General features: G+C 40.0%; 1 protein-coding gene across 3 annotated transcripts in view; it reads right to left on the bottom strand.

Moving 5' to 3' along the window:
* Pum3 (pumilio RNA binding family member 3) overlaps positions 1 to 23168 on the bottom strand; it is a 30956-nt gene that overhangs the window by 4153 nt on the left and 3635 nt on the right. For all 3 annotated transcript variants that reach the window (XM_027406467.2, XM_035441898.1, XM_027406466.2), the window contains exons 3-17: positions 22507 to 22725; positions 20176 to 20311; positions 19532 to 19607; positions 19008 to 19101; positions 18693 to 18759; positions 17521 to 17695; positions 16123 to 16226; positions 15391 to 15469; positions 13113 to 13211; positions 12203 to 12256; positions 9579 to 9659; positions 5602 to 5744; positions 4725 to 4947; positions 2179 to 2266; positions 24 to 114 (exon numbers count right to left, since the gene is read on the bottom strand). In XM_027406467.2, the coding sequence (XP_027262268.1) occupies positions 24 to 114; positions 2179 to 2266; positions 4725 to 4947; positions 5602 to 5744; positions 9579 to 9659; positions 12203 to 12256; positions 13113 to 13211; positions 15391 to 15469; positions 16123 to 16226; positions 17521 to 17695; positions 18693 to 18759; positions 19008 to 19101; positions 19532 to 19607; positions 20176 to 20311; positions 22507 to 22725 (1729 nt within the window). The remainder of the gene's footprint in view (positions 1 to 23; positions 115 to 2178; positions 2267 to 4724; positions 4948 to 5601; positions 5745 to 9578; positions 9660 to 12202; positions 12257 to 13112; positions 13212 to 15390; positions 15470 to 16122; positions 16227 to 17520; positions 17696 to 18692; positions 18760 to 19007; positions 19102 to 19531; positions 19608 to 20175; positions 20312 to 22506; positions 22726 to 23168) is intronic.

Here is a 23168-nt window from a genome sequence, read left to right as displayed (position 1 = left end):
TGTTGCATGATGTATCTACCGACCTGGAAAGAATAATGGCACCTCGATTGATGCTGGCCCAGGACTTGAGGTTCTTCATGCCAACCCGCTCTATAAGGGTTTTTGCAAAACAACCTGTAAAGTAGACCGGAACATAGTTAGCATAACACGCATGCTCCCATCCCTCATCTCAATACTTTTAAGTTTGCAAATGTTTCAACAGAAAAGTTAAAAATAATCCTCACCTATAAAACTAAAATTCTAGTACAGATTTAGTACTATTAATAGTGCCAATTTTCTTAACTCTGATGCAAATTCCAAACTATTTTTAGCAGTAATTACACAAGAAAAACAAGCTATTTTAATAAGCTCATTTGGTCACATCTACATTTCTTTGTAATATTTAATGATTTGACCTTGACCTGCCCAGCAAGTAAATGTTTGACAGTGCTACTCCACATGTAGCCAAAAGCAGTTCCCCTTGTATAAAAACGTTTAACTCGAAGGGACAAATAATGACCATTATTTGTCATTAGTGGCCAAGAATGACCATCTATCTGGGTTAGTCATGGCAATTTCTTTCTATGATGCCTTCAAGAGCCATATATCAAAAATAATTATACCTCTTTCCCAGCTCCAAAGGCTGAGGCAAGAGGACTGCCATGAGTTTCAGGATAGACAAGACTCCTCCACCCCAAACACTGTTCATCTTTAACTCTATTTCCAAGTCTTGGCATCTTATTCACCATGCCCTCTCTGGGCAACTCATTCTCAGTCAATGGGAGAAATTCTAACGACTGAGATTTGGTGCAGACGGAGGAAAGGATGACCCACGTTGAAGGTAAAATTCCCAAGTAGGTACCATGCATAATAGTGAATTCAAAAATACTCATGGAGTCCACATAGCATATGTATGGTAGACAGGGGCAGCAATCAGCCAGTGGGGCCACCTGTTTTCCAAAGTTGATCAAAACAAGATGTCCTACATTGTGTGCATTTCTAGATGCTGTCAGTCCCCCATTAAGGGTGGAATCTCAGTCTCCTGTTGACTCAGGGCGGTCTCACTGCCCACACCAAGAGAACATGGTAGAAGTTACATATGATGACTTCTGAGGATTAACATGAGACATAAACATACGTATGCTTCATTTCCTTGGGATGCTCAATCTAAGAACCAACCACTGGGGCCAGAGAAATGAATCAGTGGGTACAGTGCTTCCTGCATTAACATTGAGAACCTGAGCTCAAATTCTAGAACCTATGCAATGCTGAGGAGATTATTATTATAAACTCCTGTAATTTCAATGTTCCTAGGTGAGAGAGGCTGAAACAGGGGAATCCCTAGAAGCACAAGGGTCAGCTAGCCTTACCTGACCTCCACACATGTGCCAGGACACACATACATGCCAGAAACAAAAAATTAAAAAAGAAAACAACTACCATGTGTGCAAATCCAAGCAGTCTAGGAAGAGGAAGTGAGGCAATTGGTTACAATCTAAAACTGACAGTCTGGTGAATGAGCTACTGTAACAACAGTGGGCAACACCCAAACTGTTTGTTTGCCTTGGAAGGTAGATAGAGGCAAGCTCCACTAAACCCCAAATGACTGCTCAGAGTACTATTAAGCTCTGAGGTCATTTATCACACAGCAATACATAACCAAATAGACAGACATACTCATTTGTGCTTGAAAACATGTGCCCTGAGCCCAACAGCCTTGTCTTAGGGTTTCTGGCATTTTTATTATGAAAAATCATTTGGAAATTTCTTGGACGTTAACAGCTTGTCTAACTCATTTCAACTATACATCGACTTTTTCAGTAATGAAAAAGTTGCTTTACTACATATTATTCTCGAATATTAAAAGCTTCTTTATCTAAAAATGCAGGAAAAAATAGTCTCAAGTCCTTATTTTAAAATTTAGAGTGAGAGATGTCAGTGCTGCTCTGTACTAATGGCCTTGCTAGCCACAGCACTGTAGGTTGTGTCACCCTTTCCAGCCACTTTTACAGTTCAGACTGCATGATAGGCAAGCAGTCTACCATTGAGCTGCAGCCCAGCCCTTGAAATTTAATCATTACCTATTCACAGGCATTTCTACATACTTGGCAAATCCCACCTGGACCTAAATGGCCAGCATAAAGTCCAGAAATGCAGAAATTTCATGTAACACACACACACAAAAGCCACACGCCTTACCTTCTCTTCCATTGTCTTTCATCTTTTTATCTTGCTCTATTAACCATTTGAGAACGAGATGTCCTGCGGGATGCTCGGCAACATGAAGCTACAAGAGAACAGAATTGTGTTATTTCAAAAGCTGTCATCCATCTCTAGCCCACAAGCCTATCCCTATCCCATGTATAGACATGGATACAGACAGGTTTCACAGTTTTAAGAAATCTTTTCCTAGAATACCCATCACATTCCCAGGATACAGCATGTATAGTTATGTGGGAGACCACAGTCCCTGAAAGGTAGTTCAGAGATTGGTAAGTTTGTTTGAACAGAACCATACAATGTTCTAAAAATGAGGTAAACCTGCCAACTCTTCCTATGGTAATACACTTATCAGAGATACAAAGAGACCTCTTGGGAGAATACTACATGGTTTTTAGATACCATTCACTACCATGACCTCATGAGCAGGCCATGAAAACATTCTGTAGCTTATTTGCTGGCCGTATCAACTGTTCCCACAGTAACAGCGGTTTCCCCTCATTTAGTATGAGAAATAATGAGCACCATTTCCATTGAGAGCAGTATTTCATCACACATTCATCTGATCTGCTCCAGGAAGCCAGGGGCCTGAGCTTCAGATCACAACCCATTGGCCTTTTCCAATCCATTTGTCAGTAGCATGCCAGGCACTCAATACCATGCATCCTTTTTATTCAGAATCAAATGCATGGTTAAGCATTGCTGAGGGTCAGACTTAACCCAAGGCTAGAGGGAATTAGAGATGGAAAGAACTATGCTGTGGAAAAGATGCTGGACTGTGTACTCAAGAGGTAGCCCCCAACTAGTTTCCTCTAAAGGCTGTGTTCTTATGGGCCACACTTTCAATGGCTGTAAGCAGACCTAGCTACCCAGTCACTCTGCCAGAGATTGGTCTGGAAGCTGATGTGACTCAAACCAATTCTTAGGTAATGACATGGCAGGAAAGCCTGCCTGGAGACTGTCTTCTGGTCAGGAAAAGGCCCCATCGCTCTCGCTTTCCTTTCTGCCTGAGACCCTGATGGGCAGAGATGCTGAGGCAGTAGAAGTTGGCTATGACTAGAACACAGCACATGGAGAGATGGTAGAGCAGAAGAGCTCAGCAGGGGAGGCAGACTGGCCCAGTGCAGCAGCACCTCTGCATTGTGATGATTCAGTGCTGTTACCATAAGGCTTCCAGTAGACTGTTCATTGGAACTACATAGACTACGAGTTTAAAGTCCCCGAAACTGGACTAAAATGCAGATGTTAGCATTCAGCTAACATAAAGGTATGCATAAAAGTGACATGCATATGTCTCTCCAGTGGATTCAACTCTAAAGGCAGGGAGTATCTTTTAAAGCACTCCTGACAGATTCATTGCTTTTTCAATTAATGAGTGAAAAGCTTAGAACTTGAACAGCTTATTTTGCATCCTTAAGCAATGCCAGGGATTATAATAAAAGGCTACTCTATTTAGCACATAAAGGCTTTTGTGAGACTAAGTGACAGCAGAGATCAAAGCTTCAAAAAATGGTAGTTCCCCATAACCAGCTAGTTCTGAGCTGTGAGCTCACAAGCCAGCACAGGACAAAGGCCCTGTGTGATCTGGCCTCTGCCTTCCTCTTGTTTGCTTGCTACTGCCAACTCGGAGTCTTGGACTCAGTAACTCTCCCTTCCTCAGGGCTGCAGCACACCTTCCACATAGCCCGAATGTCTCTTTCTACCTTTCTTGGCCAAGCTGCTAACCCTTCAGGGCTCAGCTTGGCTCTTCCCATTTCTAGGAAAGCTACCTGGGGACAAGCTGGGTCTTACACAACCCCACAGAACCCATAGTTGCCATTCATAGTTTTTGTTTCAATATTAACTTAAATAATTATTTTACTTATTCAAACAGTGTGCCTTTCGAGTGGCAAGCTTTTGGGGTGCTGTTTAGCTCTTAATGTAATCAGTGACCTTAAGATGTAACGTAGAATCACACCATGCCCAAGTAAATACAAGCAAGAGTGATGAGAATAAGCAACTATATTGTTTGACAAAGTCTCATCTAGCTCAGGCAGACCCGTAACTCCTTATGTAGCAGAGGATAACCTTGAACTTCTATTCCTCCTGCCTCTATCCCTCAAGTCTAGGTTTGTAAGTACACACCTGGTTCAGCAAGTCATCTTTCCTAAGCGCTAAAATTAGGGGAGACTTCACAGAGAATTGTGGGCTTTAGGACAAGTTAGCCTTTCTTTGTACTGATGGAGCACAGGGCAATGAAAAGGATAGCATTTCACACTGGAGGAAGCAGCAGCCACAGCAAGAATGCACTATTCTGGAAAGGCAAGAACGGGCCGGTCACAGCTATCTAAAGAGTCATAGCATGTACGACTTAAAGAGGTGTAGAATTACTGCATTGCTGGGAAGGACAAGCACCTCCACTATGGCACTCGGATCATTTTCAAATGTGCTATTGGCAATATTGTTAGCATTCTGTAGTCTCCGAGACTGGGGCTTTTGCAGTCTCTGTGGCTCTCCGGCCAGTACTATCATTAACTGCACATCACCTCTCCATCCTTGCCACCAGGATGTAGTTCTACTGCTGCCAAACTGGCGATGGCATCCATGGCAGGCTGAACATCTCCAGTAGCAGATCCCAGGATGTCAGACACCAACACACACGCAGACTTGTCCAGCACCACCTCTCGAGCATGTCCTTGCAGGTGGTTTAGCAAAGCTGGAGAGATGGATTCTAAGAGCTCACGCCGGCGGATGGCAGTGTCTTTCTTACTGTGGGAATATGTTGAATGAGGTGGTAAGATAAATGGCAGATCTTGTTATCACAAACCTCTAGGAGCTTATCACAACACAGGGCACCCTCTCGTAATTGTCTATCCTTCTGCCGAGGATGCAGACAGTGAGTGAGTGAAAGTTACAGGCTGGGCTTCATCTTTCCATTCCCAAGATCTTAACACTACCTGGCAAGGAACAAGACTTCAATACAGGAAGCTGTTTTGTACACTCCAGACAAACAACCCTCCCAAATCCAGCCAATCTTAAAACAAACAATGACAAATCATCATGCAAGACAGGGTGTGTTCAGAATACTTCACAGACTCTGTTCTCAGGACATTAAAATACATGACACCAGCAGCTTTGAAAGTAAAGCAAAACAAAAACCAAACTACACATTTGAATGCCTACTGGGTGCCAGGTGGCTGCTCAAGAAGGAATCTTCTCAGCCCGATCCTGCCATTTCCTTTCAAGGTAGGATCTGAGGCTGTCAAAAGCCCAGGCTTAACAATGGAATTAACCAAGAAGTTCTAGGGAAACAGAGGGAGAGAGGGATTTGTGTACGAGGTTGTCTTGGAGCATGCACCCCTCACAAAGAATCAAGCACTCAGGCAGAGGAACAGAGGCACTACACCATCAGCTGCCAGTTACCTGTGTGCATTGCCATCACCCTTCTGCAGAAGCTCGATGATTTCTCGGACTGTGTGGGCAGGATCTCTGGGACTCAGCAAGTACAGCAGGACTTTCCTCCCATATTTGTCATTTACGATGCTGGGTAAGGAACTGATGATTTCCTACATAATTAAAAAAAACAAAAAACAAAAACCCTTTGCAGTGTTATTTACATTCTCAAATGTTGGTTGGGATTTGATGTGAATGAGGAACACACCCTTGGCTGTTTCCCTCAGTGTACCCAATAGCAAATGTGAAGTTAATTCTGACATGTCTTATCAAAACACAAAGACTTATATTCAGAACATAGTTAATTATCTACAGTGGCCATCACTGTTGAACAACCTATTTGTATTAACTGATCAAAAGTGAGGACATTTAAAAACTTAGAAGAGCTATCTCCATTCATGCTGAGGAGTATTTCTTGGGCTGCTGTTACTAAGGACAGTATCTTCTGTGATCTGAGTAGACAAGGGTCAATTTGCAGGCACACTTAGTGTAGCATGAGCCTTGATGAAGTACACGCCCCAGAGCTTCCCTGCTGAGAAAAGAGAGGAGTCTTCCCTGTTAAACACAGAGTTGGCACGGGCTTAGTTGGGTTGCTTATTCACAGCACATGAAAGCTGTTTACTACAGTAAGAAACACAAACAGGATACCTGGAGTCACAAGGAACACTCTTCCACTAGGTAAGTTTACAGGACAGGATTAAAAGCAGGGATCTCACTAGTCCTGATCCTGATTCCAAATCTGTCATATCCAAAGAAAACACACACCCTCCTCTGAAACAAAGTTATCCTCTTAAGATGACATATACCCAGGATTGTTGATTTTTTAACAATTAAAAAACATTTTTATTGTGTGTATGGGTGTTTTGTCTACATGCATGTATGTGCACACCATGCATGCAGTACCCAAAGAAGCCAGAAGAGGGTATCGGATCACCAAGGATTAGAGTTACAGAGAGTTCGAAGCTGCTGTGTGGGTTCTAGGTATTGAACCAGGGTCTTCTGGGAAAGCAGCCAGTGCTCTTAACCACAGAACAAAGCCACTGCTCCAGTCCCCAGTCTACCCTTAAAAAACAAAATAAAACAAAACCAAACCAAACCAACTAACCAACCAACAAACAAACAAAAAAAAACCCAACAACTATTTATTAATAAACTAGTGATTTTAGTAGTACAAGGGACTAAACTAAAAGGTAAGTGATCAACCATCAGCTTAGAAGAAAGCAAAACTCAAGAGTCTCATAATAAAATCTCAGGCTTCCCTCAACTTCTGCACAGTCATGTTCTTCTGATACCCAATGACAGTAGCTAGCACTGGCTACCTGCTGAAATGGAACCGGATACTGTCGAGTGCTGAATGCTTGGTTTATGTAGTATGGTGTATGAAGTCCCTGACTTCAGGGACATGAGACAAGCAATCTACCAAATGAACTACATATATGAGATCAAAAACATAGTTTGCAAGAGTATTAAGAAACACACTAACTACCACCATGAAGATAAAACCCATAAATTTCAGTGCAGTCACTAGTGGACTACTTCCTACTTGTCATTGAAAATAAACAAAATACACAAAGGTGGGAAAATTATGGTCCAAAGGTCAAATCCTATCTGTGCCCACTTTCTATACACCCATCAAGCTAAGAATGTTTTTACTTTTTCTTTTTTATTGCAAAGCCTTCTTTAAAAGTATAGTCAAATCAAATTATACATGGCCCATAAGGCCTCAAATAATTACTATCTGGCCCTTTACAAAAAAGAAGAAAAAAAAAAAAAGGATCTTACTATTGAGCCCAGGCTGGCCCCCAAATTCATGGCAATAATCTAGGTTTGTTGGACTCTCAAGTGATGGGATTATAGATGTGAGCTACTATGATCAGACAGGTTTTACTTATTTGTGTCACATGATGGAAGGCTAAGTAGTTGATATATTATTCTTTGTAACGTGAATTATTTATTAAAGATAAGGCATTTAAAATATGCATCAATACTTCTTCATTCCCAGACGGCAACTGGCTAGGCTACCCATCCCTTTCCTTAAGAACACTGCCATGAAACCAGCCAAAGTACACCCGGATAAATGGGATCACATTTTCTTTGGAAGTATGTTCATTTTGGAAAGGAAAGCAGATGGGAGACAGCTTGAATTTATTTTGAAAGGTCAAAGAAAGGTAGAGCTGACCGTGTTGTGATTCCAACTTGACATTCTGGGAAGTATGGATACCCTGAATGGAGAGCTTGGCAACACTCAACTTTCCTGGTTATTTTTAAAAAGCCTTGCAACAGATTCTGTGGTGGCTGGGTGAGAAAATACAAGAGCAATGAACATGTCACAACTTTATCACTAACTTGGGGGCTTAATGATACACAGAACCGGTGGAGCATTTGTCAGTGAGTGGCATGTCCATGAGAGAGAGAGAGAGATGCCTCAAGTTAGTCTTTAGGAATGTGGATCCCATAGCTGTGGACCTCAAACAGATAAGCACAAGAAATGAAAATGGTTTCAACAGCAACTTGAAGTGAGATAAATCGCAGGGAAAGACTAACCCAGTGATAATCTGGCAAGTCCTGAAGGGAGCTTGTTTCCCTTGAAATCCATTTGGAACAGTTATGCACATTTTTGTTTTTGTGAAATATTACACAAAAGCAAACTTTTCAATAGGCTAGACAGTTTCCATTTCTGTGAAACAGCTTTATTCATAGTCAATTCTATGGTGTCACATCTCTGTCACAGGAATGAAAACAATCACTATTGACTGGAGTCAAAAGGATACTAAAGTCACAAGGAACATGTCAAAATATTCAGTCTGTGGCACAAAATCTTGCCAACTTGTTCCTTCCCACAATCCTGTTCCCCCAAAAGTCACCAGAACTTTCAAATAATCAAGAACAAAGTTGGAAAGTGGCAGCAAGGGCATGAGAAACCCACAACCGGGATTTCCAGCTGCCGTCTAGGAAAACAGACTCCCAGTCCCTCCCTTCTATTATGGATAAACTCGGAAACACCCTGCTGGACTAGAGAGGCCACAGCACCCCCACCTCACCACAGGCATTTTCTCTACAGACCCTGCAGGAGTCTCGTTCGTCAGTAAGATTTCTCCAAGACTCTATTCATGTACAAACACAATGGTGCATGTGATTTTCAGGAGGAAAAAAAAAAATCTGTGTTTACAAAAACTCAGCTGTTTCTAAAAATTTCCAACTTTGGTCATTGCTACCAATACTGTAATTTCTCATCCCTAGTTTGGCACTCTCTTGTGCAGTCAATACTTGTGCACACTGCATAGGAAGGCAAGCTCACAGAATCAGAATGAGAAAAAGGAGGGCCACAGAGGATGGAGGGGAGGCACACAGTTCCAACCACTATGTCTACACTGGAACAGCTTTTCCAAGAGTTCCAAAAGTTCAGGGATGAAGATATTTACTCAAGGATTACCACCCTATGGTCATTGTATTAGACAGGAGTAATTGCTAAGGCATAAGAAGGAAGTTTTAACAGAAGGATGTTACAAGCACAAATGAATGGGTTTTAGGTGTTCTCTTCACCAGCTTAGCCCCGCACATAGGGACAGATGAACTGGAAAACCATGCAGGAGCTGCTTGTCCACGGCAAGTGTGTTAAACTCAAGAATCATTACACAAGACAACTGCCAATCACATCCCAGTACTGCTTTGCTTTAAAAAAACAAAACAAACAAACAAAAAAACAAAATCCACGCAACCTTAATTCGAAGTGGAAATGTCAAGTCTTATTTTAACCATGGTTATTTAGGTGTTTAAAACAACTAATATCCAGTTACAAGGTTGGGATTCATACAGGAACATAACAAGCCTCTAAAATAAGATACAACTGAGGCAACTAGAGTCAAAGTGTTTACATAACATGTGAAATGAAACTCCAGCACTAGCCACTGGCACATAACCAATTCAAGCCCATCCACAATACTTACTGATATGATTATCTGCTTCACAAGCTTAGTGTCATCAATACAATCAAATGCTGCCAGTAAAACCAAATGAGAGTATTGGCCCTGAAAAATGGGGAGACAGAGAAGGTTAAAAAACAATTGTATAGAGGGCTGGCAAAACCATCTTGTGGGTAAAGGCACTTTGCTGCCAAGCCTAATGACCTGAGTCCAATTCCCAGAACCTACATGGTGGGAGAAGAAAACAGACTTTCCAAAGTTGTCCTCTGGCCTCCACACATGTGCACAGCACCTATCCCCTACACATAAATAACTTACTATAATAAAAAATTAACAAGACAAAATAAGAGCAAACCTAGAAAGCTGGGTATGGTAGCACATGGTTCTAATCCCAGCATTTGAAAGGCAGTCAGATCTCTGTCAGTTTGAGTCCAGCCTGATCTATGCTATCATGATGTACTGAGACCATGTCTCAAAAAACAAACAAAAAACTTTCCCTCTTACATACCCTGCCCATAGAGCCTACACAATAATCTGTCCAATCTTATGCAAACAGGGTGAGTCAAAGTCACTCAAATGAACAGCTAGTTATATTCAAGATAAGATGATTTAACAAAAAAGAAAAAGAAAAAGAGAAACATTATTTGTTAAATAGCCCAAGAATCAGGATGCAACATCTAAGGAAAACCCAGTACTTGAAAATTTTAACTGAGACAATTAAATGAAATATTATTTGAGGGAGGAGGGCATCTGCATAAAACTACATACAGAAACTATTCAAATCACCAAAAAAGAAATGGATAATCTCAAAGCATGACTTATATATACACATTATAAAATATATACATATATCCATAAAAGTATGAATTATATATACATTTATACGTTTTTGTACATATACAGAAAATTCTAGAAGGCTAACAGTGATCCCTGGGTCAAAGGACTACAAATTATTTTTATTGTATTTTGTCCAACTGCATTTATTGCACATTGTCGAATTTCTTTTAAAATAGCTATAGATATTTAAAAACAAATACTGAGAACAAATAAAACAAAACTCAAACCATATACAAAAATTGGACAAGAGCTAGGCACAGTAGGCATTGTTATAACTTATAACACCTGTAAGTATTTAATAGTGGGAGACCAGAGACTGCTGTAAGTTTGAGAACATCCAAGTCTACACAGTTGAGTTTCAGAGGCTACATGGTGGGTCTCTTCTTAAACAGCAAAAACCCACAAGTTCCAAAAGAAAGAAACAAAAAAGAAGCTTCCCCAAATCCACACACAACAACAAAAGAAAAGCACACAAACCATATAAAATATAATGAACCCAAGAACAAGATAAAAATCACTGCTTTTAAGAGTAGAAATGGACATACACAGACACACTGCACCTACAATCATTTCTTAAAATTTAAATTTTGGGGGAAAGCAGTCATCTTCACACTGGTTAGAATGTAAAGTGGTTTGCTTTTTGGAAAGCAATTGGCAACATTAACACAATATGCATGTTACATTCTCACCTAGCAATTTTAGTTCTAGACATGTATCTTAGACATGCTTCCACATATGTGCAGACACATACAAAATGTTTACTGGGTGCTGATAATTTAGGGAATCTAGAAACAATTCAAGTACCCAGAAGATAGCCTGGCTAAGCAGGAAAAAGAATACCACATTTCACCTCACAGAAAAGTTAGCTGCCTACCGAATGGTTGCACACTTAACTCCAGTCATTCCCAATGCCACAGAAGATCACCTGTACCAAACAGCATCCATCCTACCTTGGTCTGAACAACACTTGCTGAATTAACAATATGACAAATTTAGTTGTTCCTATTGGATTTTTTTAAACAGGAAAAGGATGAACATAAAGCACTTCCCACTCACCAATAATTATAATTTACTGAATTATATATATAATTAAAATCGTATCTACTACCACAAATAATCTAGTTTTAGCACTTATTTGTATTTCCAGTATGGAAAAGTCTTTCAACATCTAAATACACAAAAATTTCTATTATTTTTGTGTGGCTGGTAACTCGTGTGTGGGGGTAACTCATGTGCATGCATGTGTGGAGGTCAGAGCTCAATCTTAAGTACTTTATCCACTGAGCTGCTTTCCTAGCTAGAAATAATGCTAACCCTCCAACAGATTCCAAGGAGCTAAAATATTTAATAGCCGAACTGCTTTATGACACTATAAATTTATACCAAGAAAACAGACAAATTTTAATTTATTAAGGTTTTGTGGTAGCAAAAACTAGTTTTAAGTTTCTCAATGACAATCCGACATTTTTCCTTAAATAGATAGGCAGCAGTAAGGGTTACTATGTTCAGATACTAAAGTTGGGGACAGGTATAAATAACAGTCTTTATACAACACAACCAAATAGGGCCTGGGGTGTAGTGCACAGGCAGGGCACATGCCTAGAACATAGGAATTCCTTTCTTTGATCTCTATAGCAAGACATGCATACATACAAACAATTCATATGCAGAGAGACAACTAGAGTATGAACTCTATTTTGTGCAAATTAACCTAGAAAAATTAAACACTTTAATGTAGTTTTCAACTTTCCCCAATAGACACGCATTCACCTCACTTAGTGACTTTATGAGCAGGCTTTTGTTGTACTTACATTGGCCACCTTTTCAACGTATGTCTTCATTGTTTTCACGATCACTTTCCTGTCCTTAAAAAGGAAATACTGCCTCAATGAACTTTTATTTATAGATTAAGCTTACTGCACAGTTAATATTTTATTATAAATATTACTAAATGTAGTATTATATTTTCATCAGCACTATCTCTTCGTTAGTGAAAAGACCAGTTTACAAAGCAGAATGGAAAACATTGCAGTGCGAGCCAAAACACCCCTACGAGAAACTATATAATCATCAACTTATGTCAACCCATTTAGGTACAAATATGGAACTATGAAATCCTAAGGCACAGGCAAACCTAGTGAAGTCATCTTTACAACCATCCCTCTTCCAATGTCTGCTTTGCCTTTAAGAATCTAGCATGCAGATGTATTTATTATGTTTGTACAATAGTTAAATCTGTAATAAGTAAAAAGTAGATAAAACACAACTAACATTTAAAGGATGAATGAAATATGTAAAATTCTATGATCTAGATGGATATTCACCTTTTTCCTCAGAGTATTTAATACACACAGGAATGTATGTATGGTATAGTTGACTACTAATTATCTCTGCCTTCCTCCCATTTTCAATATGACTGTTAAATGAAGAGTAAAGAACAGAACACAGGTCCCCAAACCCTTGTAAACCAAAACTGAGTATAAACATGTCATCTGCTTGGAGGATCTATTCCTAATCTTCAGGGAAACCTTGGGTCTCTCCTAAAGCAGAGAAAAATACAGGGCCCCAAGAAAATGCCAAAGCCCTGGAAGGCCCTGAGACACAACTTCCAGAATATGACACTTCTGTACAACTGGGAATCAAAGTAAGACTAAAGGCAGCTGACTCAAAGTTTAAGGATCAAGTCCCAGACGGCAGGTAAGGCATGGCTCTGACACTTACCTTGGGTGTACCATGCCACAAGCAGTGCATGGCCACTCTGGCACCATCGTGTGTGTGGGCTAGGTATACCACTGCTTCCCGGATGGCTTCAATTAATTCCTGGAGAACAGTAAGGCAGAGAATGATAAGGAAGGAGCCGAGGCAGCCAACACTGCAGGCTTTAATTTTACAGCCAGCCTCTTTCTAGACACATTCTTTTCCAAAAAAGCAGCAAAATGCAGCTCCTAGCAATTTCCAATAAACAGCATAATTTCCCTTATATCTATTTGAAAGTACTAACAGGCGCCGTGTGATAAACTGCAATGAATACAGAAACAGCAGCAGGGGTAGCGGTTCTAAGGGGGTGTTGGACACAACAGCTGGGGAAGAACACACTCCTCCACATGTGTATATGACAAACACAACCAAAACTCATCCTGACCAAAGTGTCTGTGATATAGTTTGCCTCAGGACCGGACCACTCTACAAGTCATATGAACTGTGTACCAAAACACTTAACTAATATTTCTCAATGAACTCTCTGACCTAACATTTAGGACAGGACATTACCCACAGATAACCTTTTTATAAAAATTGAAGGGGGGGAAAAAACCATTTAATTTCTTATTTTCAAAGTCTGAGCACCTAGGATATTTTATAAATGAGTTCTGGAACCCAATAGCTATAGGGATCCTGAATTAAAAATTTTACATCAGGGGAACACATACAAAGTCTGGAAAGAGAAAGAGCTGTACTTCACCCTAAGGTACCACCCTCTCCTGGGGTGAATCTCAAGACTAGATTTCAGGGGAAATTTCAGAATTCCTCCAAAGGTGCTCCTCCTTAAATGGGACGTGTAGATCAGCTCCCCCACTCAAGGCTTAGGTGATACTGTGGCAGAGTGGGTGGAAAGATTCTAGGAGACACAGTGACAACAGTTTCCTGGACCAGATCACTGTATCCATGAACTCACAGCAGTAGTGCTGCCAGTCAACATTCTAGCTTGGGGGAGGAGAGACTCACAAACACCCACCAGGAGCTTAAGCGCTTCTGATAGCTGCGGATAGCTTATATAGGAAGAAGACAATCTTTAACAGTATGGTCAGCAGATGGTCCCACAACTGTGAGTATATGGGGAGCCCAAACTTAATTCCGTGAGTTATTTAAAAAAAAAAAAAAATGGAGTGGAATGGGGGGGATAGATCTGGAGGAAATTAGGATTAATATGATCAAATTACATTACATACATTATGAAATCCTCAAAGAATGAATAAAAAGCTGGAGGGTAACTCAGGCTCCAATTATGCTTCCAAGGTCTCATCACCTTATGCCACTCGGAATGTTTGCTATGACTGAATGTGGTCTTCTACTGTTCCCCAAACTCTCAATACAAAAACTTCACAGTATTGAGTTCTACAAGGGAAGAGGGAAATTCCTAAGAGAGCAAGTGCTGTTCTTTGGGTCACAAGACTGGGGGGCTGAAGAGAAATTATTCTATATGCTAATTGGAGGGCTTCAAAATTCCCCAGAATTTTAAGAGAAATCAGATGTGTTGTTTCAGTCAGACCTTGTGATTAGAAAATGAGCACCAGTGGACAACAGGTCACAGCTGGATGAGGCAAGCAAAGTTCAGGAACTAAAGCATGGATTCTCATTTGTATTCCCACTGCTGACTTGAAGGGCAGTGCAACTACAACTACCTTCACTGGCCCTCTGCCTTCTGTCATTTAAGATCCAGGCTTTCATGGACCATTTCGTTTCACATTAAGTATCCTCCCTTAACCTTTCAAAGTAGGCATGGTTTTTTAAAAAAAATAAATAAAAAATTTAACACTACTGGAACACTGAAGAATCCTCCAATGTAAATTACCTTCCAGATTAGATTAGCTAGGAGACTCTCTGAATTGTAACTAAAATATAAAATTTCAGTGCCATTAATAGAACTAGGGAAAATTCTTTTCTTTTTTTGGGGGGTAGGGAGGACTGGAATTAAAGAGATTTAGCAGATCAGTGCCTAAATAGTGCTCATCTAAGCGAGAAAGGAACCCTGGAATTTCTAAAGAACTGAGCAGCCTTGCAAGTCCCAATGGCTTTCCCTTCCCACTTTCAGTTTGCTTTTGTTTTTGTGAGTGCAATCTCACACCACAGTCCAGGCTGGCTTAGAGCTTACTTTGGAGCCCAGGTTAACCTCAAAGTCACAGTTATCCTCCTATCTCAGGGCCCCCAAATACCAAATCTCAAAAGTGTGTGCCACCACCCTGGTTTTATACCAATGCAAAGACAGAAACCAAGGACTTACTGATCGAAGTTTTGGGGGTGCATAGGTAAAAAAGTCCAAGAACACTTTATGGACCAGGGAGTGCTTAATCACAGCTTCCCTGCAAATGGAAAGAAAGAGAATCATATCTAGCGAAACAGCAACACAAAGACAGGTAACCCTGTCAGTCCTAAAATCATCTATGTGAAATGGTTTTTACTAAATACAATTTGTCACAGATCAAATGTATCTTTCAGCAATACTAAGATGTTAAAAAAATTTAGACTGTAACACTGGTTTAGTGACATCACAACCAAGAGCAGGATACACATTTCCAGGCCCTACAGCAAGATGATACACTAGTCACTAGTTTCTGCGTGTTCCATCATCAGAACAAGGTCAGCTGCAGCATCGAATCCTGCCTGGTCCATGAAGGCAACAAGCACAAACTTCTAAGTCTACAGTGCAGTTTAAACAATAAATTGTATAAAGCTATATAACATAAAAAGGTTCAGTATAACACTTTACTTTGAAGAAAAAAAAAGTTTTATCATTTTAAGAATGTTTACAACCATCATAACAAATTGGCCAATAAGACACAATATCAAGAGTCATGTCTACCTGCATCAAGAAGTTTCCAACAAAATGTTTTATACTCTTATTTATGATGGATTATTAACAGTAGGGAGGAAAATGCCTCCCTTCCATCAAGGATTCTGTAAAATGTGGCTCCTTCAAACACCTCTCATTCTGTAAATATCAAGCCTTTCTTACTTCTGGGCCATCGGAGTCAGAATCTGCTTCATTTCATCCATAATAAGCTCTAGCTTTCCCGGCTGCACCTCCAGCACCTTGCCCAGAGTTGGGTGATCTGCTGACTGAAACAGAAGAAAAATCAAATGCCTACCAATATCATCACTTCAAAACAAGCCAGAACTACAGCCATGTTAAACATTTTAAAGTAAGTTTGCAGTGTTTCACAGTTCTAGAACGAATGTCCACAGAACAGTTCCTCAAAGATTGGGAGTCTCCGTCTATCCACCTGCCAGTGTGTGAGCATCCCTGCAGAGGGTTGGCTCTAGCAACTTCCACTGAATCAAAAACCTGGTGATATTAACAGTCCCACAACAAAGTATTTATATACAACCCATACGATCCTTCAGTATATTTTAAACCATCTCAAGGCTACCTACATGACATAACAAAACATAAACGCTCAGCAAATAGTTATTATATATACTATGTTTTTACAAAACAATAAGGAACAAAATCTATACATGTCTAGTACAGACATACATTTTCCCCCCTTTTGGTTTTTCAGTACAGGGTTTCTCTGTCTAGCCCTGGCTGTCCTGGAACTTGCTCTGTAGAGCAGGCTGGCCTTGAACTCATCGATCCACTTTTCCTCTACCTCCTGAGTGATGGGGATGAAAGACTGGGTATCATCACCACCTGGCACTTATTTTTTTCATAATTTTTTTTCTTAATGGTTTTGGTTGGTTGAGTCATAAGATGTGGAAGTCAGGGAAATGGGAGCTGGTTGTACTTCAAGAGCCAGTTTAACCGCCAACCAAATTGCCAGCTATCAGGTCTTACCAAGCACCTGGCATGTACCTAATCAAAAATCCTTGCCTTGGTGCGTTTTATAATTGCCAGATGTTCCCAAAGCTATGTGTCACAATAGCAATGTTGCAGCAATTCAACTTAGGAACTGAAGCTGTACACTCATGCCCCCAGGTTTGAAATCGTGCAATACTAGTTCCATCACTGGCTGGTCTCAGATTAAACTTTATATTCCATCCAATGCCAAATCGCTAGAACCCTTCTTCTCCAGAGCCAATGCAGACAAAGGTAAGGCAAAACCAGGAAGAAATATGAGACAAGTAACAAGAGGAAGCCCAGTGCACCTCAGAGCTACTGCAGAAAGAGACATGATGAAGCAACACACACACACACACCAGCTGGAAGCAACAAAAATGGAATGATCCAAAGATGATTTAAAGGCAGCATTCAGGAGGAGAAAGCATGGAGTGACCACTTGCTCCCTACTGCATAGACAATATAATCTAGGAGAACACAGCTTGGTAAAAACATATCTTAAATACAGGACCCTGAAACTTAGAAACCACACAGAAAAATAAACACAGAGGGAAAGAACACCAGAAAGGCCACCTTGTAAAGCTGAAACGTGTTCCCATAGAGCTCCTCGGTCAGCATGTTCCTCTGTTCCAAAATGGCTTTGTCATTGTACGCATACTCCACGATGGCTGATGCCTCTGAATGTCGCAGCATCTTCCTCACGTGACCTTTAAAACTTCTGATTATCTCTGCTATCTGTGGTTTACTTCTAAAGTCAAAAGAACGCAGAAAAAGTAAATGACAGAAGAAGGCTGGGTAAAAACAAACCCACAACTTTCCAAACCTCAACTCACCAATAATTGTGTTACAGAAGGGAGTTCTCCTATATAGGAAAGCTTTTGAGTGGGCAAATCAAACGGCATGCACTTTCAATGTTTATAGAAGACAAAGTAGGCTGCAGTCCTCAGTGAGAAAGCTCAGTTCTGCCAACCAACTCAAAGAGGCAAGCAGGTTCTTTCTTAATTTATTATTGGCAGTACTGGGGACTGAACCTAGGACCTCATGCAAGCAAGGTGAATGTTCTACCACTAAGCTCCAGCTCCAGCCCTAGAGTCTTTAGCTTCTCCATTCACAATACAAACATAGCTGCTGTGAGAATCAGATGAACTAAGCTGCATCAAGAACAGCGAGCAGCGCACACAGGAAGTGCCCCCTCAGTTCCTTCAACTAGACCACAAGGAAAGTCAGGGAAGGACAGAATCAAGGAGGCAAATGGAAATAAAATAAACTACTACTTTCTTAAAAACAGGATTCATTCTAAAGAATTTGAGCACCTAATACTCACCAAGAATTCTTGCCGCTATGGTATTCTGATTCTCACACCTGAAAGGCCGTCTAGGTAAGACCCAGCAGCACAGCATTCAGAAAATCATCCTGCCCTGGCACGTGCTAACACAATGGTCTGTCTACCTCAGGGTTTGTTCATCTGCCCTTCTCAACTTTCTACACTCTAAATACTGGTAACTTAGGTGAATTATTCCAATGCTTTGCTCTTTAGCTTGAATATATAAAAGTAGGTCCTCAACAATAGGGAAAGCAGCACTAAGATTTTAGTCAATTTCAGTTATTTTAAGGTGTTGTGCCCTAGGAAAAACACAAGTGTTTGGAGGTAATTACTAAGACCAGAGATCTTAAAGTAACATTTGGGCAAAGATGAATCCACAAAACTGAAAGCCAAGCAAAAAATACACTTTATAACAACTTACCCATACATGAGAAATTTCTTGACAATATTCCTGGAATATTTGGCTTTACTTAGTTCAACCAAGTCACCTGGTAGGATAAAACAAAACAAAACATGACCTGGTAGCCTCACTTCAATTCTCCAGAAAAAAAGAAAAGACAGAAACACAAGCATGATTCTGGAACATGGCTCACTCAACTTGGCTGGCAAAGTAGCACAGCAACGAAAACAGTGTTGCAGAAAACATGGAACAACTTTCTTGGATAATCTTCGGCATTCCAAAAGAAAACAAGTGACTTTATCACAAGCAATAAAAAACACTTTATATTAACAATACCTTGTAGTTCTTCAAAAGCCTGCTTCCTCTGCTCTTCATTTCCATACTGAATGAAGCACTGGATCACACGTGTCGAGTCATGTGCGAAAGCAATCTGTAGGCAACAGTTGCAGCTTTCTAGACTCAGAATGTCTGAACCATTCATCATGCTCTACTATTTACACCATTTATTACAATTTACTTTTTCAGCTTAAACTGCACTAGCCTGTTTGAGACAGAAATATGCTAATTATATGGTGTGCTGTTGTTTGGCTTTGCTTCCTATCACATTTCATAGTTGAAATAGATGCAAGAGACAGAAAAGTCTACCACCTTTCAAATTCCAGTACTAATTAAAACTACACCCACAAGGATTCCATGAACTGTGGTTTCATTTCCTTATGAATTACCAGGTACTGACGTGGGACAGACCAATCCTGAACTGTTGCTGCATTGATAACCATAACCACATACAAAGAACATGCTTCCCTAAGAGCAAAGAAACTGGAGTTTTTAAAAAACTGGAATGAGCACATTCTACTCACAGTTTTAATTTTCCCTTGAATCAATTTCTGCAAATCACTCATCAGCTTCCTTCTTTTTTCTTTATCACAGTCTTTTCTGCAGAAGAAGGGCAGGTGAAATTATTTTAAACATGAAAACCAAACAGCATGCAATATACATTCGACAGTTCAGTGTGGTTTTTCCTTTGAAGGCAGCAGACCTCTGACATTAAAATTATTATTCTGGAGCAGCCAGACAAAAGTAATTTTCTCAGAGGCAGGAACTCATCTCATAAGGTATAATTTTATGCATCAATCTAAATCTTAACAGCCAGAACTTCAGAAGCAAAGAAAAATAATAAAACAATCTGAGATAGCAAATACTTAAAGCATCTCAAAACCTAGCTGATAAGAAATTGCCCTTCATTTTCTGAGAAATCCTTCAGGATAGATATCAAATCCATTTGACTCCCATCATTTCCATAAAGTTATCTAACACTATCTTAATGATTTCACACATTTCTGCACTCAGCACACCCACACTGCTGCTGTGACAGGGGACTGAGCATGCATCAAAGAAACCAGGTGTGTCTTTGATGTTTAGAACATCTGTCAGTTTACAGGGCAAACCTTTGTGTTTCCCTTGTCTCGGACAGACTAACAACGACACTGTTAAGTGCCAGTACCTTCTCAAGCTCTCCCAAATGTGCTTTGCTCGAACCACGATGTCATAGTTGGTCTTATCACTGAGCTGCCTGCTCTGCTTCAGCTCTTTCTTCTTCTTTTTGAAGTCATCCCATTTGGGTTTCTTGGCTGCTGATTCTAGAATTAGATTCAATGCATTTAACGTTCCAAATACTATATATGAATACGAATTCAGTACAGAGAGCAATCACCAGGACCAATACTCATTCTAGAAGCTACAAGGGGGAAATATAATTTGGTGGTGAAGCTCAGTGGTACAGCACTTGCATGTATGAGGTTCCTCATTCAATCCAAATATCAAAAATAAAACAAAACCAGAAGTAAAACACCGTTAGGAGAGCAGTGCTGCCATGCATTATTTAATTCTTACAGTGTGAGGTGGGTACAACTTTGATTACCCCCTTTATACTAGATATCACACAGTAAGTCATTCATCCAAGGCCACCCAGTGATAGAACAAGATACAAATCCAGGGACAACCTACTTTCACTCATGACAACACATAGCAAGCTTCCACAGAGTGATGATATAAAAATTGAGTATCTACCTATTCCTGTATCTTTGAAACTTACTTATATTATTAAACAACAAAACCAACCAATGAGATAGATGAAATGAATATTTCATTAGACTACTCTTTAAATAAGTATCTCTCCCCAAATCCTTTGGAATTTAGTTATGTCTAAACCTCTCTGATCATAAAATTCACTCACTACAAAAACCAAAACAATAAAAAGTAAACTAAGTCACACTAAAACCTAGGTATAAATAGCAATTATTTCCTTTTTGCCCCTTTTCTTCTCTGTTTTGATCTTTAAAATGCAAAAATCTTAGCGTTTATACTTAACATTATTAGATTCTCTGCATTCCCCATTAAAACTATCACACAAGCTACAAAAAGAGGAGGAAAAAAAGCTATTGGAACAAATATTGGGCATAGGGGAAAGGAAGAAAAAACCCGACTGGAGTGGGGAAAGGTTTTGTAGACACACTGAGAGAAATTCCTCTCCCTCACCTCAAGCATGCTGTCCCTCCTCCAGCAAGCAATCCTTAGACAAACTGAAGAATTAAGGAGCAGGTTAGAGGGCTAGACAGACAATGTGCCAGGCAATAATCTCAGCTGGCAGGTATGGAGCGATGTAAGAACACACGCTGTGTTAGGGAAATAATCCAAAAACTCTCACAATGGCACAGGATGGAATATGTAGTTCAGTATATAGAAGCTGCTTGCCTGAAACCAATAAGGGACTAGGCACATCCAGGCCATGATGTACAACTGAGCTGGTGTACAATTGCTGGTGAGAAGTGATTCCATGGATATCACAACAAAAAGATTGGCAGTTTATGCTAAAGACAAACAGAAGCCCCAGGAACAATTCTCATTAGGGAGCAATTTGTCCTGAAGGAATGAAATGGCTAAATCTATTAGGTGTGGACCACATACCCAGAACTATTACTAAATGCCAACCATCTAACGAGCTGTTCATATTGACTGGTCTAGGCAGCATAAGGACAGAGTCTACAAATCTCTTAATTCAACACAACTGGCAATTTAGCTGGAGCACACTGTGTCTTTAAGGTCAGTTTCTACAATCAGTTTGGCCCTGTTCTGTTACTGATTTTAAAACTACCTATCTCTCAACACAATGAATAAACAAGTTACCTGGACATGATAGTGCATACAAGGTAGATCTGTGAATCCAAGGCCAGCCTGGTCTACATGGCAAGTTCCAGGATACCCAGAGCTACAGAGTGAGACAATGTCTTTAAAAAAGTGAAAAAAAGGTAAGTATGTGATGAATGAATGAACAAATAAGTTTTCAGTTTGGCTTTCAGAAAGGAAAGTTTTAAGTTTCCTGCAAAAGACACAACTTAGCTTAATTCCTTGGCTAAAGAAATGAAGATCTCTAAGCATGAGAAAGTTTAAAAACATTTTTAGATTCATTTTTACAAGTGCTTTGCTTGCAGGTATGTACGTGCACCACATGTGTGCTTAGTGCCTGAGGTCAGAAGAGGACACAGAACATCTTGAACTGGAGTTGCAGATGGTTTTGAGGCACCATGAAGGTGCTAGGAATCAAACTCAAGTCCTCCACAAGAACAAGTGCTCTTAACTGCCGAGACATCTCACCAGCACCAGAACAAGATGTTTTGATGAGGAAGCATGCTGTTGTTTACTTAAGCCCTTCTGTGCTGCCTTCCTTCCACTCCAAAATGCTGCCTGTCTAGGAGCAAGGACAGGCAGGCAGTCGCTGACACAGCAGAGGACCTGGGTACCAAGGTCTAGTCATCCCTCTAAGAGTCATGCTTACCGTCGCTTTTACCATCTGGCTGGAACTTCCTCTTCTTGTTGAATGTATTTGGCTTCTGGAATTTGTCCTTCGGTCCTTTGCCCCCTTGTGGCTTGTTCTTGAACTGCTTCACACCCTTTTTGCCAGGTTTTGTGGCACCTTTCTCAAAGTTCTTAGATGACACTTTAGGGCCACCTTCCTTGACAACTTTCTGTGGGAATGTCTTTGAAGAACCAGAATCTAGTGATAACGATGAATACATATTAGTTCTGAGCCTAACTGGTACCTACTCAACTGTATGCTGAAGAGAACTACATGCCTTACTCTCAAATAAACATTAACCCTTTTGAATAAATTAGCATTTAAATAATCAAACCTAAATTAAGAGAAAACTTTCTGATTATAAAATTGTATAGGTTAACTATGTAAACCCCAGGAAGTAGCGGAATTAATAATAAACTATAATTTTTCCTAGAAACCACTATTGCTAGCATGGCATATTTCTGCAGTTTTAAGCATATTCCAGACATAAAATAGTAAGCACCTTTCCACTCTGTCTTATTTGTTCTACCCTTAATATTTATATTAAAACCTCAATGGTTCAATAAGATAGTTACTGAAGTTAAGAAAGCATATCATAAAAATGAATTAAAATGTATTTCTGAAAATGTCTAATTTTAAGA

This window comes from Cricetulus griseus, chromosome 3 (genome assembly GCF_003668045.3).
Source record: "Cricetulus griseus strain 17A/GY chromosome 3, alternate assembly CriGri-PICRH-1.0, whole genome shotgun sequence".
Lineage (NCBI taxonomy): Eukaryota > Metazoa > Chordata > Mammalia > Rodentia > Cricetidae > Cricetulus > Cricetulus griseus.
Note: the sequence above shows the minus strand (reverse complement) of the source record. Positions and strands in the feature narration are given on the sequence as shown.